The 25364-nt window shown below is 37.0% G+C and overlaps 1 protein-coding gene across 1 annotated transcript in view; it reads left to right on the plus strand.

Annotated features, from left to right (window-relative positions):
• The window catches only part of MYO1E (myosin IE), an 80547-nt gene that overhangs the window by 41732 nt on the left and 13451 nt on the right, over positions 1–25364 (plus strand). Inside the window, 14 exon segments of the mRNA XM_009280442.2 lie at positions 623–819; positions 1859–1939; positions 2319–2405; positions 3666–3752; positions 4910–5077; positions 5838–5923; positions 6526–6607; positions 7449–7555; positions 11504–11602; positions 15463–15607; positions 19642–19756; positions 20463–20632; positions 21085–21230; positions 24684–24830. Of these exon segments, the coding sequence (XP_009278717.1) occupies positions 623–819; positions 1859–1939; positions 2319–2405; positions 3666–3752; positions 4910–5077; positions 5838–5923; positions 6526–6607; positions 7449–7555; positions 11504–11602; positions 15463–15607; positions 19642–19756; positions 20463–20632; positions 21085–21230; positions 24684–24830 (1717 nt within the window).

Below are 25364 nucleotides of genomic sequence, written 5' to 3' on the forward strand. Positions count from 1 at the left end.
GGGTTGACGGTTGGACTCGATGATCTTAGACCAACCTCAATGATTCTATGATTCTATGATTCTAAGGGAAACGAGAATTTGCAAAGTACTTCAGAATAAGGGATTAAAAAACCAAAACCAAATAAATGGCAAGGCAATTGAAACCTTTTTGCAGAATCCTAACTTAGAAGAAGAAAGGGAAAGAATATTGGGAAGCAGATAGCATATTCTTTATTATATTTTTACAAAGAATTTTCAATAGTGTCAATTTTATTTAATGTGTGAGTTCTATGTTTATTTCCATCTCCTCCACAAGTAATTTGTTTGAACCACATAGTTCAAAACTATGACTTAAGCCAGATTACATGTTTGAAGGACTGAAGGTACAGAAATAGCTGACTATTTTACTTCATGGTTGTTTATCTTAATTGAAATCCATGTAAGTAAAGAGTTCAAAATGTCATTGGGGAGCTTAGGGAAATTTTAAAGACATAAATCCCTCCTCTCTTTCTTTTTAAGCTGCATGCCCCATGAGGTTTATTACTGCTGATTGTTATTAGAGATACAGCTAATTTTTTTTTCCTTTGTTCTGTTCTGGTTTAGTCTGCAAGTCATAATCCAGCAACCCTCATCTTTCTTGCAGTTTTGGCTTTCCCTGCTTTTCTCCTGGGAATTAATCAGGACCGCCTAAAGGAAAAACTGACCAGCAGACAGATGGACAGCAAGTGGGGAGGCAAATCTGAGTCCATTAATGTAACGCTAAATGTGGAACAAGCCTGCTACACCAGGGACGCACTGGCCAAGGCCCTTCATTCCCGTGTTTTTGATTACTTGGTGGATGTAAGTTTTATTTGCTTGATTCTACTGAAGTACCAAAACAAGTAGACTAGGAATGTTCCTTGCAGTGCTTTTCTTGTCCATCATTTCTTTCACGTTTCTTTGCCTAAACCTTAGCAGCAGCACTGAGGAGTGCAGTGGGAGCATGACCACAGATATCAAATACAAGGCACTGATTATATGACAAACGCTACACTTTCTTTGAAGCAAATGAGCTGTGCTTTCAGCACTGTATTTGCTCAGTCTCCTGCCACAACTGTCCCGTATGATATTCTGACATCTCCTTCCTATCAGCATCCATACTTCTCTGAGTCTTTCTCCTACATAGTTGAGCATTTTCAGATGAGCAGAATTAGTGGGTTATGGCCCCCTGCTCTCTTACCCCACTCTCCTGCGAAGAACCCCTTCAGCATCCCGATGTGGCATTTGAGCAAATGGTCAAATTCCATTCTCCATGCAAAAGTACTCTCTTGTTCAGAATGAGACCCTGGACTGGATTGGTGGGGCAGAAGCCTTATGTTTGGCCATAGATGCTGCCTAGATGAAGCGGAAGTCTCCTCCGTGGTGGCACTGCTACTGTCTCAGAAGTCTCCTTCATCATGTCAGCTCTGTAATTCTCACTATGCGCCTGTACCAGCACTAACACTGCAAAGTAGGAGAATACAGAAATAGGTGAAAAGATTCATGGTACCATCTGCAAAATGCATCAAATATCAGACTTAAAGCTGTTCTTTTTTTGTTGGCTCCTCTTCTTTAACTGAGCCAGTTACACCAAAGGGGAAAGATTTTTACGAACAGTAGATCCAAAGGCTCGCTAACCTGGAAAAGAGGATAGTATACTATCCTCTGTTCATTTCCTAGCTGTTAATAACACTTTATTAAAAAGTGAAAGTAAAATACTGTATTACATATATTTGTATTCTATTCAAATATGTTCTTTTTGAAGAAACCAAATATTTTTATATAAAGATTTAAGGATATGAATATATTTTTTAAATATATAAACTACACTTTGTTTTACATTTTCTTTCTGTTTTATTAGTCTATTAATAAGGCTATGGAGAAGGACCATGAAGAATATAACATTGGTGTCCTTGATATTTATGGCTTTGAAATATTCCAGGTAAGACAATGCAATACTCAGGGATAGAGCTGATCTGACCTGGGAGAGTTTTTTGTATTTAGAGGGGAAAAAATCCAAAACAGAAAAAAAATAAATCCTGTGGCCAGAATAAAAGAAAAAAAAAAACCAACCCAGCTTCCTGTACATTGAGTTCTCACTGGTAATGTCTCACTTAATAAACATGAAGTATTGAAAAAACTTCAAAGAAACTAGGTCGTTGATCTTAAAAGAAAGATCTGAGATTACACAGAACGTCTATAAAGTCAGCAACCAATCCATCATTGACAGTGTTTCTTTGAAGCTTATTGCCAGCATAAGAACTAAGAGTTATTGTATATAAAGCATGAGACTAATTTTTAAATTGTTTCCTTTTCTATAGAAAAATGGTTTTGAACAGTTCTGCATCAACTTCGTTAATGAAAAACTACAGCAGATTTTTATTGAACTGACACTGAAGGCAGAACAGGTAACCAGACATTTATTATTTTTGAATTCATAAATGAGCTATTGCTTTTTCAATTGGTGGAAAAATTGAGGTTCCATCATCTGTTAACAATAAAATTTGTCTTGTTAAGCAAGACAAAGGAAAAAAAAAAACCCTTTGTGGTTGGCTAACCCTAAAACTGTAAACCACATCAGCTACAGACATTTATTCTCTAATACAGTGGTACAGAAGTGAGTCCATCATACGGTGCACTGATGCAGTCATATGATTCTGCCCAGACTTGCTGCATATTCTGACTCATTGACAGAAATGGAAAACTGCAGCTTGGTTCCATCCCTGTGCTTTCGTTGGACATATGACACACAGTTAAATGGGAATACTTTTCTCAATTTCCTCCACACCCTTCCCCCCCCATATATATATGAATGAAATAGATTACTGAGACATGCAAAAATACTTCTGAAAGTATTTGCAGTTCTCTGCTCACAGTCTTACTGCAAAATCTCACTTTACATGAATGTGAGTTTCTGCATGGGAGGGCAGACAGAATGCAGCTGAGACAGAAGCATTGTGTACAGTATGAGCTCAGGCCTGGCACCAACTTTAGGACAATGTTTTCAAGAATGCACATACACAATTGCCTTTGTACAAAAGTAATTGATCATTGCAGTTGAGCACACAAATGACCTGCTAAGTGTCTAGCTGAACTCATATATATGCAACTGAGTGAGTCAATTTAATCAAATTTTAGTATGAATTTTTTTCCCCAGTCAGTCTGTAGATGTCTTTATGGTTACAGTAATTGCGTACAGAAATAAAAAGTAGAGCTGTGTCTCCATTTCATGTGCATTTCTACATGTGTTGTTTTGGGGGTCTGATCCTTGATAAGCCTGTGACAATCTTAATTTTTAAAATAGATTAGGATATGGATGCTTAGGTGCACTGTCAAGATACTGTAAAAGTCACTTTGTTACTATTTGCGAAGTGCTGTGACAATAAATGCACTGATGAAATATTCCTGCTCTTCTCAGTAACTACTCAAGGGCTATGAATGACAAAAGAATGTGTGGGGAGAACAGACAGGGATTCCGATTCATCTCTTAGGCAGTAGAGAGCTGGATTTAACTATCATTAGGGTCATCTCACCTCCCCCCAATCATACATTTGACAAGTCTTTCTGAACGTGAGTGGTGCAGAGCTTGTGTATATGTAGTGCATTGTAAATCTAGTGCTGCATCCATGGTGCAAAGGAATATTTACATCTATCCTTTTACTTAATAGGAAGAATACGTGCAAGAAGGAATTAGATGGACACCAATAGATTACTTTAACAACAAAATAGTGTGTGACCTTATAGAGAACAAAGTGGTAAGTATTCAGAACAAACAGATGGAAAAAACAACAAGATTTTTCTCTAAAATATTTGGGCAACTGCTTTGCTGTCAAGAACATTCATAGGAAAAATGCAAATACTGTTGTTCAGTTACTGAGTCATACTAAGCCTATATATAAATCTTATATAAGACGTCTTATAAGAGCGCTAAGATATGTCATCTAGGATATATGTTACCTAAGATATCGACCAAAAAGAGAACCATAAGATAGCATGATTGATGTCTGACTAAAAAATATAATGATGGAAATTAGAATTTTATCCACCTAAATTTATCATGAACTTCATGACCTATTCTACTGTACATCTGATAAGGCTTTCTGTGTCCCTGGGAGATGTATTTCAGTTTGGGGAAGCTACAATACCAGCTTCCTTTGGGGTACTGTCGCAAATTAAGCAGGAACAAGTGAAGAGGTAGTATTAGGAAGTGTTGTAGATAAAAGAAATTTTGTGTCTTTGTTCCACAGAATGTTCTGCAGTTTAAAGTCTTTATGTTCTGATTTGAGGTGACGACAAATGTTGAGTTGTCCTTTAGGACAGAAGTAGGTTGTTTTTCAGCTAGTTCTTTGTCCTCGTGTAAGCCAGATAATTTCAACAGTACTTCAAGTAATGTAGTGACTTGCGCTTAAATGCACATCAGATTTTGCCCATCTTCTATCTGTATCAGGATAACTAGAAAGAGGATAGGATTTCTGTAACAATCTTAGATATTTAGCTCTAAGTTTGTCAAACTACAGCATGTGAGTTTAAATACTTACCTCAGACATGGGTTTATTTTTTGGGGGAATGAGAAAGAAGATTGCTTTGTGAAGGAATTAAAAACTAAAACAAATGTCGGGCGTTTTGGGGTTTTTGTTTTGGTTTTTTTAACAGCAATCATTGTTTTCCCCATCATTTCCCACTGTCACTATCATTACACGAAGTGGCATCTCTCCTTAAACTATTTGCATGCTTGTGGACAAATTAATCTCTCCTGTGAACTCTACTGATTGGGGGGGAATTCTTCCTTTTGTGACTTTGCTCTAGTGTTTTTGTAGCAAAGATAATTTTCTGTTTGGGGGGAAAATTGGCATAATAATTTTTTTTTCCTCACTTCTTTTGCTGTTTTTGTTGTTCTTCTCCAATGCATTAGAATCCCCCAGGGATTATGAGTATTTTAGATGATGTGTGTGCCACAATGCATGCAGTGGGAGAAGGAGCTGACCAAACACTGCTTCAAAAACTCCAGATGCAGATTGGGACTCATGAACATTTCAACAGCTGGAACCAGGGATTTATCATTCATCATTATGCTGGAAAGGTAATGTGGAAAATCATCACTGAATTCTGCGTAATGTATTTATAAAGAAAAAGAACAGTAATGAAAGGAAGGGGGAAGCCCTGTAGAGGCTGTTTTGATTTTAAATAGCCAGATTATCTCAGGAGACGGTGTCCTCTTTTCACAATGTAGGGAGTTTAGAACAAATATGCCCTAACATATGTCCCTTACTTAGCAGCAAGGCCCAGACTCATCTCTCCTATCAAACATGCTAACCAGAACTTAATATTAAATGTAATAAGTAAATGCCCCTAGTCTTTTATTAATTATAATCTTAATTGTTGGTTATAGTAGCAGTAAATTTAAAGAATTCAGATATAAAAATGATCCTTAGGTGATGATATACCAATAAAACTGGGAATATAATGTACAGTTCTATCTTTGGGTATATTTCTCAGACTATTCATGATTTCCTGCAGTTATAGTTAATAACAGTAAATCCTTATCATGCAAAAATTTTTCTTCAATAAAATTCAGTATTAAATTCACTTGTGCTATTCCATTCACTGGCTTCGTAACAGTCTTTTTCACTGAATTTAAATATATGGATGAAATTCCTTTATGTTTGTTGTGAAAGAGTTAACTAATATGTACAAGGATTTAGTGATCATTGTAGTATCTTTAAGTTATACCAGACTAACCAAAAAGTTCAGAACAGCTATTGATGAGGACAGAATTTAAATTTTCTTTAATTATTGGGTTCTCAACTTACCACAAACAATCAATTTCCACCTTGGCCCAGGTATCTTATGATATGGATGGATTCTGCGAGAGAAATCGGGATGTTCTTTTCATGGACTTGATTGAACTCATGCAGAGCAGTGATTTGTACGTAAGCAAAACTTGCTTAAAGCTAGGAATAACGTGTTAGTTCAGATGGATGCAGAGGGCCTGACTTCTCTACTTCACAACTTGTGAACTCACTTGTATAAAAGTGGAAATAAAACATCACTGCAGCAGAACAGTATCACTTGCATTATATTGACCTTCATTTTCTGCAAATCTGAATAAGTAAGGTACTGCAGTGTCAGAATCAAATGGTATAATGACAGCCATTTGTTTTGGCCTCAAACAAGGCCATCAGTGATTTGGCATTCTCTCAGAACAGGCACTGTTTTAACATATAAAGTAACTTTTTTTTTTGTTATGTATTTTAATTAATTGATGCTTACTTTTTAAGAGGTGCGCGTTTCTTCGAGTCTAGAAGTCTGGTATCATGTCTTCCAAGGCTCGCTAAAATAGCAAGGGATCTCTATGAGGAATGAAGCTCATGGAAAATACTAATCTTAATCTGGAGTTATACCAAATCTATTTTAATAGAAATAGCTATTTATACTTTGCTCAATTATCAACTTTTACAGCATATTCCTTGACAATCCTGCATTGAATTGTCTTTCTATGCCAACGCTATTTTATTAATTCTTTCCTAGGCCTTTTATAAAGGCTCTGTTTCCTGAAAATCTTCAAGTGGACAAGAAGGGCCGTCCTACCACTGCAGGCAGTAAAATCAAAGTATGTCTAGTTTTGCTATGTTAGTATGTGCATATACGGGTGTATGTTTGTGTATGGGATACCTAAATTAAAAAAAAAAGGTAGTCTTTGCTGTTTTTTACTGTCCAGACATTTTTAAAGATAGACATCAGGAGTATCTTGTTTGCAAAGTGATGCATTGTTTCAGCTGTTAGAATCATGTTTTGCCCGGCATCACTATTCATTAAATGTTTTGTTCAGCTGCATTCTACAGCAGTGAATTTTCCAAATGAGCAATTAATGGTAGTGATAATAGTACTTGCATGTGCATAATGAATGAGCCCCTTCACTCAGCCACTTATGTCCTACAATTAACTACAGATAACTGGTCTCTTTATAGTGCAGAAATGCAGTGGGGCCTGATCCAACGCCCGCTGAAGTCAACAGAAGTCTTTCTACTGACCGTAATGTGCGTTGAATAAGGCAGCAAGTGTTAGAAGGCGAGCATCTTTTTGGAGACTGGTTGTAAAATATACACTTAGATTACACACCTGCAGACTTTGGAAATCGATATTTTATTAACCTCTTTCCTCATATTTCACCCTGACAGTCAAGTTCACCTAATGCATTCCTTGTCACTCCATACTCTTATATAATAGTTTAAATATATCACATAGCTGGAATTAATGGTGCCTTCTATTTACTGATAAATTTTTCATGAGGTGCCTATTATCCCAAGACACTTTGGTTGTTCTGGAGAAAGACCAAAGTCAACTGGATCCAGTCAACTGAATCATCAGCAGATGGTTGATAATTTTTAGAATTCTCTCACAGAATTCACCCTGTTCAGCTCAGATCCTATTGTTTTCCCTCAATTTTACAGAAACAAGCAAATGACCTTGTTGGCACCCTCATGAAGTGTACGCCCCATTACATCCGCTGCATCAAACCAAATGAAACAAAGAAGTCTCGAGACTGGGAGGAGAGCAGGTATGGATAAACAGAGTATGTGATGAGAAACAGTGCTAATAGTAAAAAAAAGCCACAAAAATTCGTAATTTGTAATCATACAGCCTACAGACAAACAGAACTAGATACTCTAAAACCTTCAGAAATTAAATCTGGCATGACCTCCCCTAAACCTTGAAGATAAGCTGTGGTCACTTGGTCTAAATCAGCAGTTAGTATATGCAGTTCTTAGCTTTTCTCATATCGGTTATGAATAATCAACATTTGCATGACAGTAACACAATCGGTACATTAAAGACTCAGTTTTCCATGGAGAATTTGCGCACCAAATGCATTATACATCAATTCTAACTTTTGGTTTATGCTTTGAAAACAGCTTCTATTAGGTAGCTAAAAAGCCAGCAGGATGTCTGTCTGCTTTTATGTATCAAACTTACCAAAAAGTCTCTATAGCCAAGAATGTAGAAGCTTCCTTTTTTACTTCTTGACTTTATAGAGCTGGCTGATGAAAGTTAAAAGAGAAGTCACTAGAATATCATATCAGGTGGTTCTGTAGACATTAAACAGATGTCTAAATCATCAGTTTGGTTTATCGCATCTGTTTTAAGGCATCTTTAACTATATGATGCTTTATAGCATCTTCCTATTATCTGAAAAAAGATACTCTTCTTTTTTGCACTGAGGTAGGTGATCAGTACGGTATGTATACTATGTGAGGTCCTAATATAGATAACATTTATTACTATATACCAAGTACTTTTGGTATTGGTAAAAGTGCTGATAAAGCAAGTGGTTATTTTTATCACAGTGAAACAACTTGCAAAGTCTGATAAAAAGCATTCTTGACCATATCAGCAACACACCAGAATTCACTTCCTGCCATTTGGCATGCAGACTAGCACAATTGCATGCAGATGTCGAGCACTTACAGAAGCCACAATTGGGACTGCATTTGAAAGTGTCATTTAGGTCTTGGCAGTAAATGTAGACCCTTTTTCCCTAGCTTTTCCACCCCTGAAAATCCTGCTATCCAGCACTTAATTTTCCACTGACTCTGGGGACCAAAGGAGGAAAGTAAGTGGTCCTGGAAAAAGTATGTCTAAAACTTTTAACTATAAGTTGAGGGGCTTTTAAAATCAATCATTTACATACTGGAAAACAGGCCTATTATTGTGGAAGGTGTTGCTAGGAAACCAATGAAACAAACAAACAAAAACCTAGTCCTGAGAAAAGGCCAGCTTTCAGGAAACCCCTTTTGGAGCAAAAATGGGCAAGATTTCTTCTTGTTTTCCCATAATGAGGATGATATTTGGCAAATGCAGCAGCTGCTGATAACAAGTGAAATACAAAGGATTGTATACTATCAAACTCAGACACAAATGGAAGTAGTTCTTATAATGGAAGTAATTCTTATAAAAAAAAAATATAAAAAAATATGTATTTTTACTATCCCTGTTTAAAAATCCTAACATTCTCTCCCATTTCAAACTCTGATTTCCCATATATTATACTAGGACCTCACATGATACATATGCTATAGCAGTTAGGGACATGTCTGGGGAAGAGAAATTTATATGCATATGACAACTCAAACTTAAGTTTAATTTTGTTGCTTCCTGATTTTACTGTGAGAAAGCTCTGTGTTGAGGGAAATGCAGAACATAACTGAGTTTAGTTTATGATACTTTGCTGAATGTTGGTTTAGGGGTTTTTTGTTTTCTTCTGTGATCACATAATGCTGTATCATACACATGCTGCCGTAGTCAATGTGATGGGAGTAGTATATCTAATCTGCTTAATAATAGCAAGTTGCTAGATGGTGAAAATGTTACTGAAAAAGGAAAAAAAACCTCCACAAAACCTGTCTTCATGCTTGCAGAGGCCATGTCACTCCAGCTTTGTACTGCTGTTGAATAATTCCAGAATATTTAGCACCAAAACATAGACCTTGTGTAATATCTAAACCTTTTATAATACCTTAGTTATTCCAGAAATTGGGGTGTTCTTGAAATGTGTTTTTGTTCAGGTCCTGGCACAGCCACTTGGACTTGTATTCAAAATTGCTGCATTAGCTGAATTCCCAGACCCTGACCTGCTTGAGGTTGATGCCTGGAGGGAGATTTTCAGTGTGCCTTTCCTCAGAAAGAAAAGAAAAAACAGAAAAATGTCTCAAATTCTCTGTTGCTGGACACTAATACTGGCAGGACAGTAAGAAAATGGGAGTAATACTGTTGCTCCAGTGCATTATTCCAGATGTGAACAGGAGGGAAAGCTATAAACAGGAAAATGTATTTTTGTCCACCAACTTTCTACTCTACCAGAATTCTTGGAGTTGGTACAAAATATACTTTATTCCTTGAACACAGCAAGATTAAAATGTGCAGTATTCTTTATTATAAGCTCAAAGAGCAGTATTACCATTTAGTAAAATACCTCTTATAAGTGTTCTTTAAAAATAAGAAATAACTGAAGGGCTTTTGTCATTTGTAGCATGGGATTTCAAAAGTTTTTTCTCTTTATACTATGAGTCATGTGAAAAGAATGTCGCAACCAAAAAAGGGAAAAAAAACATCAATGGGTAATACACTTTATATTGAAATTTAACATTTGAAAATAACGTTGAATTAACCAAGGGTTTTTCAGGATTTGAAAAATCTTTTGTAAAATCAGAGAAATAGTAAGCAAAACAAAATTAAATGGCTCCTTACAGGCTCACTTTTTTTGATTATATGTAAATAAATGCTATTTTATATACTGTTTGTTAAACTTGCAGGACTAAAATCTTAACAACACTTATATTTCTGACTGAAAGCTAAAGCTTCTATAATTTGCCCTATAAAAGAACAGCAACAGAAGCCCCTGAACACCACATTTCAGAGTTAAAAACTGACATTGCCTCTTCCAGCCACATGACTTAGACGAGGAAATTAAGGAAATGCAAAGGAAAACCGCAAGTGTCATACATTGTTGTTAAGGAAGCTAACTGAAATTCTTCAAATCAAATCTCCAAGCATTAAATAGTAGACTAGCAGGAAGTGTAAGAAGGAACATAAAGTAATGTACCAGAGCTTCAGAAAGAAGAAAAGGTGCCAAAAGGAAGCTTTTTTCCTTTTGCTGTTTCTCTTCTTTGAGATTCACGGGGGCATATTTGTTCCCTGCTTAGAACCTAAATGAACGTGTTTTGCATAAGGGAACTGTAATGGTGTTGGGATAATGATGTTTCAGTTCACATGTGCAGCAGAGTCCCTCCGCAGCCATTAACACTTTCTGTGGGACTGGTACCAGCTCAGTTTTTGTTTGTAATTAAAGTATGCCATGAACAAGCTTACCAGGCATGCTTCAGCCAGTCTTGTGCCTATCCTCAAATCCTTCCTTTGCAGCATGGTAAAATTAGGAGGAATGCTAGCTTTTCGTTAATATACTGGCCTGGCTTTCTTCTTTCTGATTCTTTGTGTAATGAAAGTGTGGCATCTGGGGCTTTCTCCAGCCATCAGATTTGGTCCTGTCTCCAGAACAACCAAAAAAGAGCTACTGTGTGCTACTGTTGATGTTTGAGCTATGTAAAACATAAGTGAAACCTACAATAAAAGAACACAATTTCCCACTCCCTTGGATACCAGCTATGTAGTTGTATAGGTAATAGTTACTTGGCCTTTTATGGGTAATAATATTAGTTAAGAAATTTATACATAAGTTAGCTAGGAGATGGGAAGTTAAACTCGGAAAAAATGCTAAGGTAAACGTGCTACATGTATTTCAGTAATGTAGTCTACCTGCCTTGAATATTCTTCCTGCCATGCAGTGCGCATGGTGTGTGCAAGAGTATGTGCAAGAATAGATTCATATACCTGTGCATGAATTTTAGAAGTCAATAGTCTTTAAACATGATATGGACTTTTAAGAATACCTCAATCCACAAATATGCTGAAATAAAATGGATTGTAAATCTTGCATTGTTTTTGTCCACAGGGTAAAACATCAAGTGGAATACTTAGGTCTGAAAGAAAATATTCGAGTAAGAAGAGCTGGCTATGCCTACAGGCGGGTTTTCAAGAAGTTTTTGCAGAGGTAGGGTAATACTCATTTTGAAGTATTACAGCACAGTTGTTTACATGATGAGAACAGGAAGTTGCAAGTTTTGAAAGCTTCTCATTTCCCACTTACGCTTTCCTTTTTCCCCATTTACCTTGCTCCCGATGTAGGTTACACAGAGATTTGAAAGTGTCTTAAAGACTGGCTTTGTGTCTTTGAAAGTCTTTTCATTTTTCTGTAAACTTGCCTAAGACCTCAGTTCTTTTTGTAGTGCTATGAGAGTGTTCCTCAAAGTTAAAAAGAGTTAAGGGAACTTAGAGTTATGAGCTGCAGAGCCTGGAATCTGAGTGTCTAGCTGCTAGCCTTTGTTTAAAATGTTACTGCTCTAGCTCTCCAACTCTTCTTTCCCAATGACAGAAGATAGGTAAAGAAATACATGCCTGCCATTCAAGTGTAAAGAGTAACCTTAGCTTAAATTGCTCATTATATCCTTCCATTGGTGTTCAAACAGCTGGGAATGGTTACAACTCAAACTACTGCAGCTGCTCACTGAATGAAAGCAAGTCAGAGCTCTGCAAGACCAATCCTTTTTTCAGTGTCTTAGGACCAGCTGTTAAGATGATTAACTACCTCCACTACTAATGAAATCCTCTTAAATAAGAGCAATTTCAAGATTTATACAACATTCAGCTTCTGTTTTTTAGAAAATTGAGACATACAGCTAATAAATGCCCAAACTGGGGCGTTACATGACAAATGAGCTTTTGTTGGAAGTCTTTGTGTTACATTTGAGAATATAAAACAAAAAACCCAATCAGTTGTTGCAAGGAATGGAGTATAATTAATCAGACATCACAGAATAAAGCCAATTATTATACTTCATGATAATACGGAGAATGTTCTAATAATCTAGTAATAGACAGACCTAAAATATCTTAAAGTATGGACTCAATTTTCATTATGGAACAATTTTAAATCCCTTTTTCTTCACGATCTTCAAGCCCAGACATATAAACATGAATATGCTTCGGGTTGCATTACTTAACACAGACTGTTGCTGAGACAGAATAACAGATTAATAATGTGTATTAAATCTAGCCTCCACGGTTGTTAAACACTGACTGTGAGGGCTGTGCAGGTCTAGAAATCTGCCCGAGAGGCCTGCACAAAGGAAAGCTACATGGTACTTCTGGAAGGTGAATAGATTTCTATACTTCATTTTATATGTAGAGATCCACAGGCAAGTGAAACCATTCTTTATGGAATTCATCCGTTTGTTTCAAATTAGTCTTGTTAAATTTAACATTTTGTTATGAGTAAAACTCTTCCTGCAACCTTTCCATTCACAGTTCCCTAGCATCCAGAACAAGCTCTGTTCTGACACCCTGAGTCAGTGTGAGTAAAAGTGGGCTGAGGCATGGGATGGACAGGAAATGCATGCTTGTACATTTGTTTTCATTGGGTGTTCCTTGGCAGCTCCATATAAGTGGAGATTTCTGGACTGAATAGACTTTTATGTACAAAATTTACATTTGCATGCAAAAAGCCACAGTCACTGAAAAGGCCTATGTGTTTCAACGCATAACCAATCTGAAAGCTGAACTCCATACCCCCATATTTATACATAGGACCTAACCGTTTACTGTGAATTTATAATAGATAATTTGGGGGGGGGGCAGTCATGATTTGAAATCGTTTCAGAAGCATTTTAAGAAGACGCTTAGTACTTGTGCCGAAATCCTCTGTAAGATCAAATTACACAAGCTTGAAAAATCTAGATACGTGGATATTGACATGACCAGTTTAATGGGAAGCATGCACAAGTACATTAGAGGAAAGTGCTATTTCTAAACAGCAGTTTGGAACCGTTATAAAACGGTGAAATGCTTAATTGGTGCATGTTACAGAATAATCTGTTTCTTCTGCCCTGTAGACTTGTCACATCAGTAAAATATATGAAGTTAATTTGAGTTTATGAAAAGGGAGAATTTCAAATGTATTCTTATTTTGTACCCGAGAGCTTTACTTATATTAAAAGGTCTTAAGTCATGTTTTTCCCTGTGCCCTCCTTTACAGCTCAGAAGATGTAGGAAAGAATTTGTAACATGCTGAAATGTAGTGTCAAATGCTGTTGTGTGGAAGGTAGCAGTTTCAAATGCCTTTATTAACATCAGCTCCTTTAAATTCAGACTTGCTTAGACCCACCTATACAACTATACTGTTGGCGGTACGTGATGAACCTGCAAAAGAGGCTGTTAATTAAATAAGCTGGGATTTACTTTAACTTACAACTTCTTACTAGGTTGCATCTATTTATCCCATAATACTGATAAATTACATAAATATATAAGTGTACACATTGTCTGTAAACATAGATTATGTATAATATACTTCTGTATTTAAGATAGTATAAGAGCTACTTTGTTACACCATCATGCATAGTACCTGAGCATTTGTTAACTAATAATAGATTTGAACATGATAACATCATGTTATGATGTTAGACCTTTTTGAATCCTACTGAATTATTCATGTTAGCTTTCTCTTTTCATATACTTGCTATTCAGAGGTGTTTGGTTTTTGTGATACCTTCCTTTTTAACTCTTTGCTATTTTTCTTTGCATTGTGTTGTTATTTAAGTTGCATGACACTGTTTCTGCTTCCTGGCTGGATAACATTTTAGATATGACAAGAATGAGTAATGAACATTCCCTTAATGAATTTTCTAACAATTCCTTGTGTGATTTTTGAGAACATTTTATTAGGAGCTGCCTAAATCTTCTTAAGAAACAAGAACTTGGGAATTACAACAAACTGAACTCCATACTTTATCACTTTTTTTCTTTAGTTGAATAGTTTTACTAATAAGCATGATTTAGTTTATATAACTCAAGTATGCTTAAGTCATTAAAAAAAATTGTCAAGAGTAAAGAACATAAAAGATTTGGGGGAGAAATTTGTCACAACATATTTAGCTGTTCTCCAGGCGTATTGTCAAAGGAGTCTAAGTAGCTGCTGCTAGAGAAGTTATTTATCCATAGACATGCTGAGGCAGCTAAAGCTCATCATTGCTCCTTGGTGGGCAGTGGAACAAGGCAGCTTTGCAACTGCAGCCTGGCAGTTCCAAAAGCCCAAGTTAAGCCTGAAAAAGTGGACAGATGCAACCTGACATCCACTTCATTTTCAAGTCTTAAAGAGAATACCATGAGACAGAAAGACTACTCACCTCTTCCTATCAAAGGCATGGTATTATAGCACTTCCCTGCCTCATTCCCTAGCCCTTTGTGTGGTCAGTTACCAGTGTTCCCTCCAGGTAGCACCAACATCACTATATCTTCCCTCTTGTACCGGGGGCCAAGCCAAAGGCTTTCTGGGATAAAGCCAAGAATGGCTCCTTGCTAAATGCAGACCAGCTGTTGAACAGGTGGGTTAGGAGCATGAGCTGGCCACTTGCTTAGAAACACAAAAGGCCTTTGTAAGAATAAGACAGAGAAGGCTTCAGTGGGAAATTGGCCAAGTGCTTGGGAATGAATCTAGAATACCAAAGGGTGTAGGTACTTAAATCTGGACCGTAAGTCATTGCGAGTAAATAACCTTGCCCTGGACTTAAGGAGATCACAGCAGAACCTTCTGTAATTAACTACTGCAGTTACCAAATAGTAACTTAGCATCTGGAAATGGGAGACTCCTGGACACTGTTGCCCTTCTCATTGCAGTTGTTTGGTCTTGCTAAGCAAGTAACATCTTAATACTGTGCATCTTCCCACACTCCAAGCTTCTGTAAGTCCTGCCGAAATTGTCAACCCTCCCCCCAGGGTAATACTGACTAAGAGTCAGTGGTATTCTGTTGCTGCCGTTTGATGTCAGGTTTTAATCTCTTCTCCTTGGTGGTTAAGGTATGCCATTCTGACCAAAGCAACCTGGCCTTCCTGGAAAGGAGAAGAGAAACAAGGAGTTCTCCACCTGCTTCAGTCAGTCAACATGGATCCTGACCAATACCAGCTTGGGAAATCCAAAGTCTTCATCAAAGCTCCAGAGTCTGTAAGTGTGACAGAACATGAGTCTTTAAATATGAAACTCTTTTGCTGAAATAAAAGGCCTGCCCACTCAGAAGTTGAGCATGATATCTGCTAAGGTGGGAGAGACATAAGAACATAAGTCAAGCTGGGCAGGTCTGTCACAGGTGCCTTGAGACTGTACAGGGATTCTAGGCACTTTTATAACAGGCACAGTACCTAAGGACCCTGCGTGATTTTGACACTAATACAAGGAGCATTAAATGCATCAAGAAGAGGAGGTGGGATATGAAGATGCTTTGATGTCAGGTTGCACATGGTGACGTTCCATCAGAGAATCTGTCATATGAAGGAATATCATGGCATGAAAACATATCTATGATTGTTAGCCCAAGAAAATAAGTCCTCTTCTCAGTACAAAAACTACTGATCAAAGTAGAATAGCCCCCAGTTATAGTAAGGATATGTTATGCATCATTGAGTAAATCAATGTTCCAGAATGACTGCAACTGGAAATCCCATTCAAAGAGAACGTTAGGGAGGCATCATAAGGCTGTTTTTATCCTGTGGCTGCTAAACTGCACAAAATCTGTTGGAAAACAGTTTTCTTACATCACTATTCAGGAAAGTTGTCAAGGAAAAAAGCTATGCTCTACTCACCATCACGTATTCCTTATTTATCAGAAGCAATTGGGCTTAGTTTGTATAGCATACCTTGCAGTTGAGCATTAGGTGGTTTCTTGGCGCTTTACCTGAAGTTACATGTCAAAATTAAAGCAGAACACTTCTGTTGCTATCATTTCTTTTCCAGAAACATATTTTTTGCTCTGCAGAGCAACAGTAATTCAGGCAATGACACTGCTGTGCCCAATCACATGGGAAGATCTCTGTTAAAGGGAAAAAGATAATACTTCTCCAAGTCGTAATAGAAATTGTGTTGTTTCTAGCATAAATAGGGTAAGATAGTATCATCTCTGTTCAGGAATAATAGGACTTTACGTTCCTGCCATCTGAAAGACGTGTTTATATAATAAAGCATATAGCATTCAAGATGTAGTTTATTATGCACTTAGGTGCACGTTGGCAGAGCAGGAAATTCTAGTATAGGAATAATCCTACTTAGTCATTGCAAGCAACACCTTAGCTAGCCAATTATGAAGTGTGAGCTTTATCTGCCTTCCTCTGTAGCACAGGCCATGAACTTATTTCCTAAGATTATTGGGGAGTTCTGTACTACAGAGTCGGTGTGATAGCCTTGAACAGTAGTGGATGTCTTTGATGTCTCTTTTTGTGACATTACAGTTGTGACTTTTAGCCCTTTACTGATGACCACAAGTTTATTATAGGGTGGTGGCGAGTACACATTCTGGTCAAGTATTTATTTGAATTAACACAGACAACTTAGTTGCTTGTAATTACAAGGGACCAAAATTAGTAATTTAAGCAACATCTTCCAGTCCTGTGTTCATTATTTTATGCTGTAGGAAACCTGATTTTCTTGTTTTCACTGTGAAATTATTTTGCATCCATGCCATCCACTGCAGTTAGTTACAAACCAAGTACAGTCTCAGTTTGGGAGATAAACAATTAAGGGAAGAAACCACAATGATTTTTGTGTGATGGCTGTTTTCTCGATGTTATGCTACTTTATGGATAAATCAATCCAAAATTTTAAAGTATTTTTGTTTTCAGTTTTATGTAATAAATCATATAAGGAACGATCTTCCTTTCCTGGCTGTTGAAATACCTTAAGCTTGGTATGTTTGCCCCTTATAAGAGCACAGATTTTCAGCAGCCATATCTTCACAAGTGGGGTGGGTCTTATTCCTGGTTTTTTTTTTCAAAGAAAGAAATGAAACCATTTGCTGGTGTCTGTCTTCTGTTTAATAGCCAAGTGGCAAATGCTCACATAGGATTGATGGATCTAGTTCCCCTTCACTCTGAAGTGTCCAAAACGTTAATATTCTGTACCCCAACATCATATGCTACCAGGTTGTTTCCAAGAGGAAGAAATTGTTTTCCAATGGATGCATCTTCCCATTCTAATGCATTTTTGTAATACCAAGTCCTGGTTGCATGTATATGCCATTTGATGGCGTATCTGTGAGTTTTACTGAAGGGCAGTTCTGCAGGTTAAGACAACATGAGGTTGACTGGAAATAGTAAAACTTTTTTGGGTTGCGTTTTGATTTTAATTTAAATTAATGCTTTCAATCACTGTATACATTTTCTTCAAAAAATTATTTTTTGAAAAGTCATGAAATCAGTTTTTAAACAATTACTAAAAATAGTCTTGGCCTTTTTAATTCCAAGTTGAAAAATTTTTTATGAGCTGAATATTCTAAAGCTTGATTTATATCTTTTAGTATCAAAAGCAATCATCTCTCATCTTATATTACTAAAGTATTGGCTAGGGTTATATTACTTTTGAGAAAAAAAATCTTTTAGATGGTAAATGAAAATTTTTCTTTCTGCCACCAAAGAGAGCACCTGTTGTGGTTAATCAGATGAAAAATACTTGATTTGCTCAGGAGTGTGAGGGGAGGCTTTATAATATATATTTTAGGAAAGAATTTATGCAGTATATTTATTTTATAACCTATGAACCATATTTTAACTCAATGTTTTCAATGAACTTCTTTAATTGTGACCTTCAGCTGCAGGTGATAGACTATTTTGCATTGAGATTTTGCAATTAGCACTGTTGTTAGAGAAATAAATGGTGAGTGTTCACAAGAGATGACATCAATATTGTTACTATAACCTGAATTGCACAAGGGCTTGATCATGCCCCTGCTGAAGCTGAGGAAGTTTTTGCATGAGGAGCACTCATGCCTGTGTGTTGAAACCCTATCTAGCACTTGTGTGTTTGTGAAGAGATTTATTTATTTTTTAATAAGTTTGCTGTAGATGGAGAGTTGCCAACTGTGGAATAAGGTTTTATGGGTGGCAGAAAGGAGGCTTCATTATTTGCATTTCCATCAAACACCTGAATAAATAACTGTACAAGAGCAAGTGAGGTTCTGCGGAAATGGTTTGCACTAGATCAGGTTTCCTTTTTAAGATCAATATGAACAACAGTATTTTTCTAGATTTGCATGGTTTAGGGCAGCAAATTAAAAAAAGGATCCTGAAGCCCAGGTTTGCTTCTTGATAATACCTGTTCTTACTAATTTTCTCTCTTTTGAAAGCTAGAAGAAAAGTCCTTATGAATATTTAACACACAGTAGAGGGAAATAGTAAGCAACAGTCATGTCAGTGGACGGATTTAGTACTGTAATTGTTAGCCAAATGCTTGTGCTTCTGATGAGGCAAGAAAACATTTAACTAAACTTAAAGTATGTAAAAGGCTATAGTGAAATATGCTGTATCCTACAATAATTATGAAGTTGTTCTAATGCATTAAATGTACATATATTTTAGTGGGACCTGGGAAATTCTCAAAAAATGGGATGCACCTTCCATTTCTGTTTTGATAAATCAGCATTTCCTCTTGAATTCTGACAATATTTTAGACTCAAAAATCTTACTATATCATACTGAAATACAAGATCATAGTTGTAAATCCTACAGCCAGCTGACAAAATTCACTGCTGGGAAAGAATGGAGCCAATGGACACAAGAGTATGAAATTCAGACAGGGAAGGAAGTTGTATGTGAATACGGTGCGTTACGTTACACATTGCACAGATCCCCATAGACATGGTAACATTCTGACAAGAGAAACATGAATTTTGGAGAATGTGAAGATGGAGGCCCAGTGGAGAACCTTGAGTTGCACCAGTAGAATATTTCAGGGAGAATCCATATTCCTCTTCGTTCATCATTGGGTATCAAGATTAATGGGTAGACTGGTAAGAGCCAGAACCACTCAAGTGTCAGAGATTTCTTCCAGAAAAGGTTACTTTAACATTCTGATCTCAGATCCCATAGTTGTGGTAGAGGCACCAGCTTGGATCTAGAGTGAAATGCACTGGAAAGTTGTTGAAAGTAAAATACAGCTTTTTCTTGAACTTTTCATGTAAAATGTTTGACCCGCCCTACTGTCTCTTTGTACAGCTATTTTTGTTAGAAGAGATGAGAGAGAGGAAGTATGATGGGTATGCCAGGGCCATCCAGAAGGCATGGAGGAAGTATGTGGCCAGGAAAAAATATGTACAGATGAGAGAAGAAGGTAGGTCATAACTTTTGATGACAGGTATTTCACACGTGGTTCCAGGAACAGAAAGAATGCCACAAGAGATGAAGGAAATATCTCCCTCTCTATAGAGCAAACCATTGCATTGCAGATGACTGTCTAGGAATGACTGCAAATTGTTGGACCCCTAAGGTACCACTGATGAGGTTGGCTGCTCTGCATGCATGGATTTCTTGGACTACCCAGTGTTTCGCTCTCAAACAAAGCCAGACTGAGTAGGACAGAGATCAGGGATGTTCCAGGGGAACTGAAAAAGGAAAAGCTTCCCACAGTTACACAGGACCTAGATGGTCTGTAGATGATACAAATCAATCCAAGGACTGTAATGCTTAGTTGCATGTGTGACCTGGGTTATGTGAATGAACAACATTCATTGTTTGGGTTTGGAAGAGTTACTCTTTAATTTCCAGCAATGAGTGAGAAATTCCTTAGTTCAAGAAGTGCTCCTGATTCATCAGAACTGCTGAGCTTGCCACCAGTGTATTTCGTTAGGAATGGATTTAATAATCTTGTGGATCCTTATCTAAAGGATTAGTAGCAGTGCTTCACTATTTTTTCCATGTTATAAACAATTTGGTTATCACTTCTTCCCAAAAAGTTCTGCTTGAAACAGCTCTTTCAGATCATGAGTTTAGAAAATTTACTAAATACTATTAATCAATGTTTATTTTTGGTATTTAAGCATCAGATCTATTGCTGAACAAGAAAGAGAGAAGACGGAACAGCATTAACAGGAATTTTGTGGGAGATTACATAGGCATGGAGGACCATCCAGAGCTACGCCAGTTTGTGGGCAAACGGGAGAAGATTGATTTTGCAGACACCGTAACTAAATACGATAGACGGTTTAAGGTAGGTTTAAGAGCAATATCCACTAATGATTAGTTCTGCTAGGGAATTACAGATGCCTTTACCATCCTTTAACAGAAACTCCACCATGTTAGTGTCGTACCAGCTAGGATACCAGCCTGAAAAAAGTGTCTTTGACCTAAAAGACACATAGGGAAGCAGTTACACCCTTGTGATCGGAACATTGCCATTGTCAAACCCCAGGATGAAGGCTTTATGGGACTTGCTAGGCAGAAAGCTACAATAGTTAGGAAACGAGGAACAAAGCTACTTTCCTGTCCTGTGCAATCTGACTCTGAGGTTGTGTGATTAATCACATCAGTATTTTTTTTCACTTGAACCAAAGACAGTATTGCCCCAAATCATAGTACATTATATATCTTTGGAATAGCATCACAACATTAGTGTATTGATCTCCACATAGCTATGTATTTTCAAACAATTTTGTGTTTCAGAGTGTGAAGCGAGATCTTGTCCTCACTCCAAAGTGCATATACCTGATTGGGCGTGAAAAGATAAAGCAGGGTCCAGAGAAAGGCCAGGTGAAGGAAGTCTTAAAGCGAAGGATGGAAGTGGAGAGAATTCTTTCTGTTTCTCTAAGGTCAGTACCTTGAAAATACCTTTCCATTGACAGAGAAATTTGTGTAGGACAGGGGAGAAATAAGTTGATTGATGAAGGGTGAATTTCTTAAGCTGTATTAATTGAATCTTGTAAGCAAAGCAAGCTGAAGCCTTATTTTCACTCCCAGCCCTAGTAAGTGTGTTACAGCAATAGGTGTTTATAGCCAACACACAAACATTTTCTGACTAGTTGTTAAAATGTTTCACTTACACTGGGTCTCACCTATCTGGTGTGTGTCCCAAAATGTATTCTGTGAAGCATATATTCACCATGCATAAGCAGGTTCTTGTAAGTTTTGGCTCAAGCTTGTATCCCAGAAATAATTCTTAATTACAGAAGTACACCTTGTACATGTCCACTGCTTCCTAAAGGGATGTTCTCTCTCTGGTGAGCTACTAAAACCTTTATTTCTAGTTTTTGAAATCTAGAAGGATTTCACATCATTTCTGCTGACTGAATGTCAAGCCAATCCCAGATTGCAGGAAATATCTGAGGTGTACACAGAACCTGAGAAACCCAGTTAGGTGAGCAAAAACAGGAAGAAACTGCCCACGAGACCAGTGGATTCTTGCCTATAGCATTTCATCCCTTTGAAGATGAGTGAACAAAGTCTCTGGATACCTCTGCATTTGTTACTGCAGTTTATCAGAGCTGGCAGCTGAGTGTAATTTAATACAAAAGAATACTGATCCAGAGCGACGAGTGTACTTTAAATATTGAAATAAATTACTATTTTAATGAAATAAAAGTCTACACTTGAGTACTGTGTATTGATAGCTACTGCAAAGTTTTTTTTAAGTATATGCTTACAAAACGTTCCCATTAGCATAGCCAGAAATCTTCTAACAGACATTACCCAGTACTTAAAATCAGCAGATTTTACATTTTTGCAAAATTCTTCACAGCCATTTCAAGATTAGGGAAAGGTCTGCAAGATGTGTCTGCTCACAGTACCATTTTGAAAACCTGTGGTTTATTTATCATACATCTTTATAATGAAAGTTGCAACAAAATAACTGTAGTAGATTTAGGTTAAAGATGAGAGTGGAACCTGTCTTTTTAGTGCTCCAAGTTTGGACTTGAGCAGATTGCAGCCAGACGCTGGAACTGGGCCTGTAGCATTCCAAAGGCATAGTCACACTGAGTCAGCTAAAAGGATGGCTGCCTGCCAAGTTAATGAAAGCTGTTACACTCCTCTCGCATGTAAATAACAGTTCCACAGAACCTTCTGATGCAAAACCAAATGTACTTGCTTCAGAGGAAGTATGTATGTTACATTATGTCTAATAATGTTTTGAACTTAGCTTATTGATTTTATTTTGTGGTAAAAAAACACTGGTTTTGTATACGCTAAAAGTAGATTCAGAATTACAAGCTATCAAACTGTCCAGGTATTCCTCCAAAACCAAACCCTAAAAAACCTATGGGGGCAAGAGGGCTTTTCCCTGTTACGTTAGTATGGCCTGAGTCCAAAATGGGTCTTAATCAAGGGATCTCTTAACTCTGTATTGAAGTGGCTCAGTAGTAATACAACACTCTGGGTGCAGAGGCTGTAAAAGTTACTGCTTCTCTCGGATCTGAGATAATCTTGTCTCAGTGGCAAGAGTTAGTACTCGTAATATTTAACAGTCTTCAATTAGTAAAACTAGAGTGAAACCTTTATTTAGTACATGTATTACCTACTATGTATTTTTTTTTGGGGGGGAAAAAACCAACAAAAACCCCCAAAACAGTTTTTCAGATGTCAGACTCAAAGCAAAAATTGTGTTAGCTCTAACTTGCATTCTTTCATGTGTTTTCAAAACTCCAGTTTGTTGTCCCTGTAGTTTAAATTTTCTACACCTCTAAGATAATTGATTTCTGACTGATTTTGAAGTGAATCTCAAACCTCTGCACTGCAAGAAAATAACTGCAATAACATTCTTCATGAGCTTATCCAGAATGGATTTAGCTCTATTCTGTATTGCAGCCTCAAAGTTTTATAAGTTTCAATTCTTATTTTTTCTATTTTTCACGCAATATTAAATTTTAACTAAATCAATACAAAATCAAATATGTTTTAAATGGAAGGGGGAGAGAGGATAACTGGATTCTTGCATTGCTATCTAAACAATATCTCTCAAGAAACCTATGCGCAATATATTGATGTAAATTTATATCAATACACTTATACGCAATAAAGGCAGAATAATCAGTCCTATTGACATGTATTAACAGCAATTAACACTACATAACAATTTAAATTACTAAAGGAGTTGCAATTTAAAGTGCAAATGCCCAACTTGGTATTTGTTCAGGGCACTGAGAATGACAGCCCATACTCTCATGGAAATGTTCTTGTGTTTTTAGTAACAATAAATAACTAAGCTTTATAATTCATCTGATAAGGAGTGACACAGGACATCTTAACAGTATTGTGAAGTCAGACTCTTTGCCAAATCAGCAAAAATAGGACCGCTGACTGGATAATATTTACTGTAGGTCTTGGGCTTTTCTTACACATCTCATTCAGAACCTTGCTGAGGCTCTAGATTTGCTTGATGATAGGAAAGGAGATCATGCTCTTACTCTATTTTTATAGATTTCTTATTGCTATTTTGAATACTAATTAGGTAAGTTTGTAGTTTCATACACCCTTTTCCAAACTATGGGAAAGATTTCAGAATTTGAAAGGAGATTATGGAGTGCATAGGTGGTAGGTAGATTTTCAGAAAAACAGGCAGTGATACAACTCATCCTTTACCTAATGTCTCAAGTGGGCTAGAGTTGTATTTTCATACCTGACAGTCAAGAGCACCTCTAGCAGCACTATGAAGCTATTTTTAATTCTGCATAAAAAGGTACTCGCAGTCTGTAGAGGGAGTCATAGTCTTCAGTAACATTGCAAATTACTGATGTGGATATCATTTTCTGTGAAATGGTTTGCAGCATCTTCAGCAGGTGTAAATAGGAGTTGATCCAAAGGTGGCAATGGAACCCTACATGTGTGGGTTTTATACTGTGCTAAACCAGTCCGAGCTAAAGCCAGTGGAAAGTTGAAAGCTTTCATTCTGAATTTGCTTGCTTTGGGTTTGAGTCTTACTTTGGTAACCTTTAAGTTTCCAATTCACCTCTAATCACAAGTTTTGCCATTATTAGAGAGATGGACTTTAATTGTAACGTTAATAGCACGTTCTTTTGATAACAGTAATTACTGTAAAACTACTAAGTAGCATTCCTGTCTCTCAAAAAGGATTGTTTCAGATATTCCATTATCAACTCCTGAAAAAAAACCAAACCTGTTCTCAGGAAGCAAGACTGTATTAATGCTACTTGGACTTTCTTATGTTTTTAAAAATTAACCATGAGTACTCTGCAAATGTCATTGTAATGCTGGCTGTATTTGCTGATGAAATTTTAATCTGAATGGTATATGCTCTGATTTCTTTTCAGCACAATGCAGGATGACATTTTCATTCTACATGAACAGGAATATGACAGTTTGCTCGAATCGGTCTTCAAAACTGAGTTTTTAAGCCTCTTATCAAAACGATACGAAGAGAAAACACAAAGAAAACTACCTCTGAAATTTAGCAATACGTGAGTTATGTTTTTTTCAATGGGCTTTTAAGAATAAATAATCTTTGTTCTTGCTGCCAAGGCAAATGAATGAGTGCTAGTTATTCAGCTCCTGACACTATGCTTTGTTTTAAAATAATAAGAGGCGGCACAGTGTAAAAATCTATATGTGCAAGAAGACCAGACTGTCTGATTAGTTCATCAGAGTAATAGGTTAGGAGTGTACCTGGGCCATCTGCCACTTTCCACTGTCTGTGTGCATAGAAGAGTTGCCTTCATTCTGCTGAACATGGCATCAGGCTCAAGGGTCTGCAGCTTTGTGCTACAGAGCAGCTCGGTGCCAGCAGAGCTGTGGCCTCACAGCAAGGGCCAGGCCAGTCACTGCACAATTAACGTGCAACCATAGTGCAAGCTCTCCATCTCTGTGCTGGCTGCTGTTCCCTACCATGAGAAGGAAGCATCCTCTTTCAACTCCTTAACCTTGACCTAGGAGCAGAAACATCATGATGAAGAGTTTGAAAGACAATTCCGGAGACATAATGTAACAATCTGAAA

This window comes from Aptenodytes forsteri, unplaced genomic scaffold (genome assembly GCF_000699145.1).
Source record: "Aptenodytes forsteri isolate BGI_AS27 unplaced genomic scaffold, ASM69914v1 Scaffold83, whole genome shotgun sequence".
NCBI classification, from domain to species: domain Eukaryota; kingdom Metazoa; phylum Chordata; class Aves; order Sphenisciformes; family Spheniscidae; genus Aptenodytes; species Aptenodytes forsteri.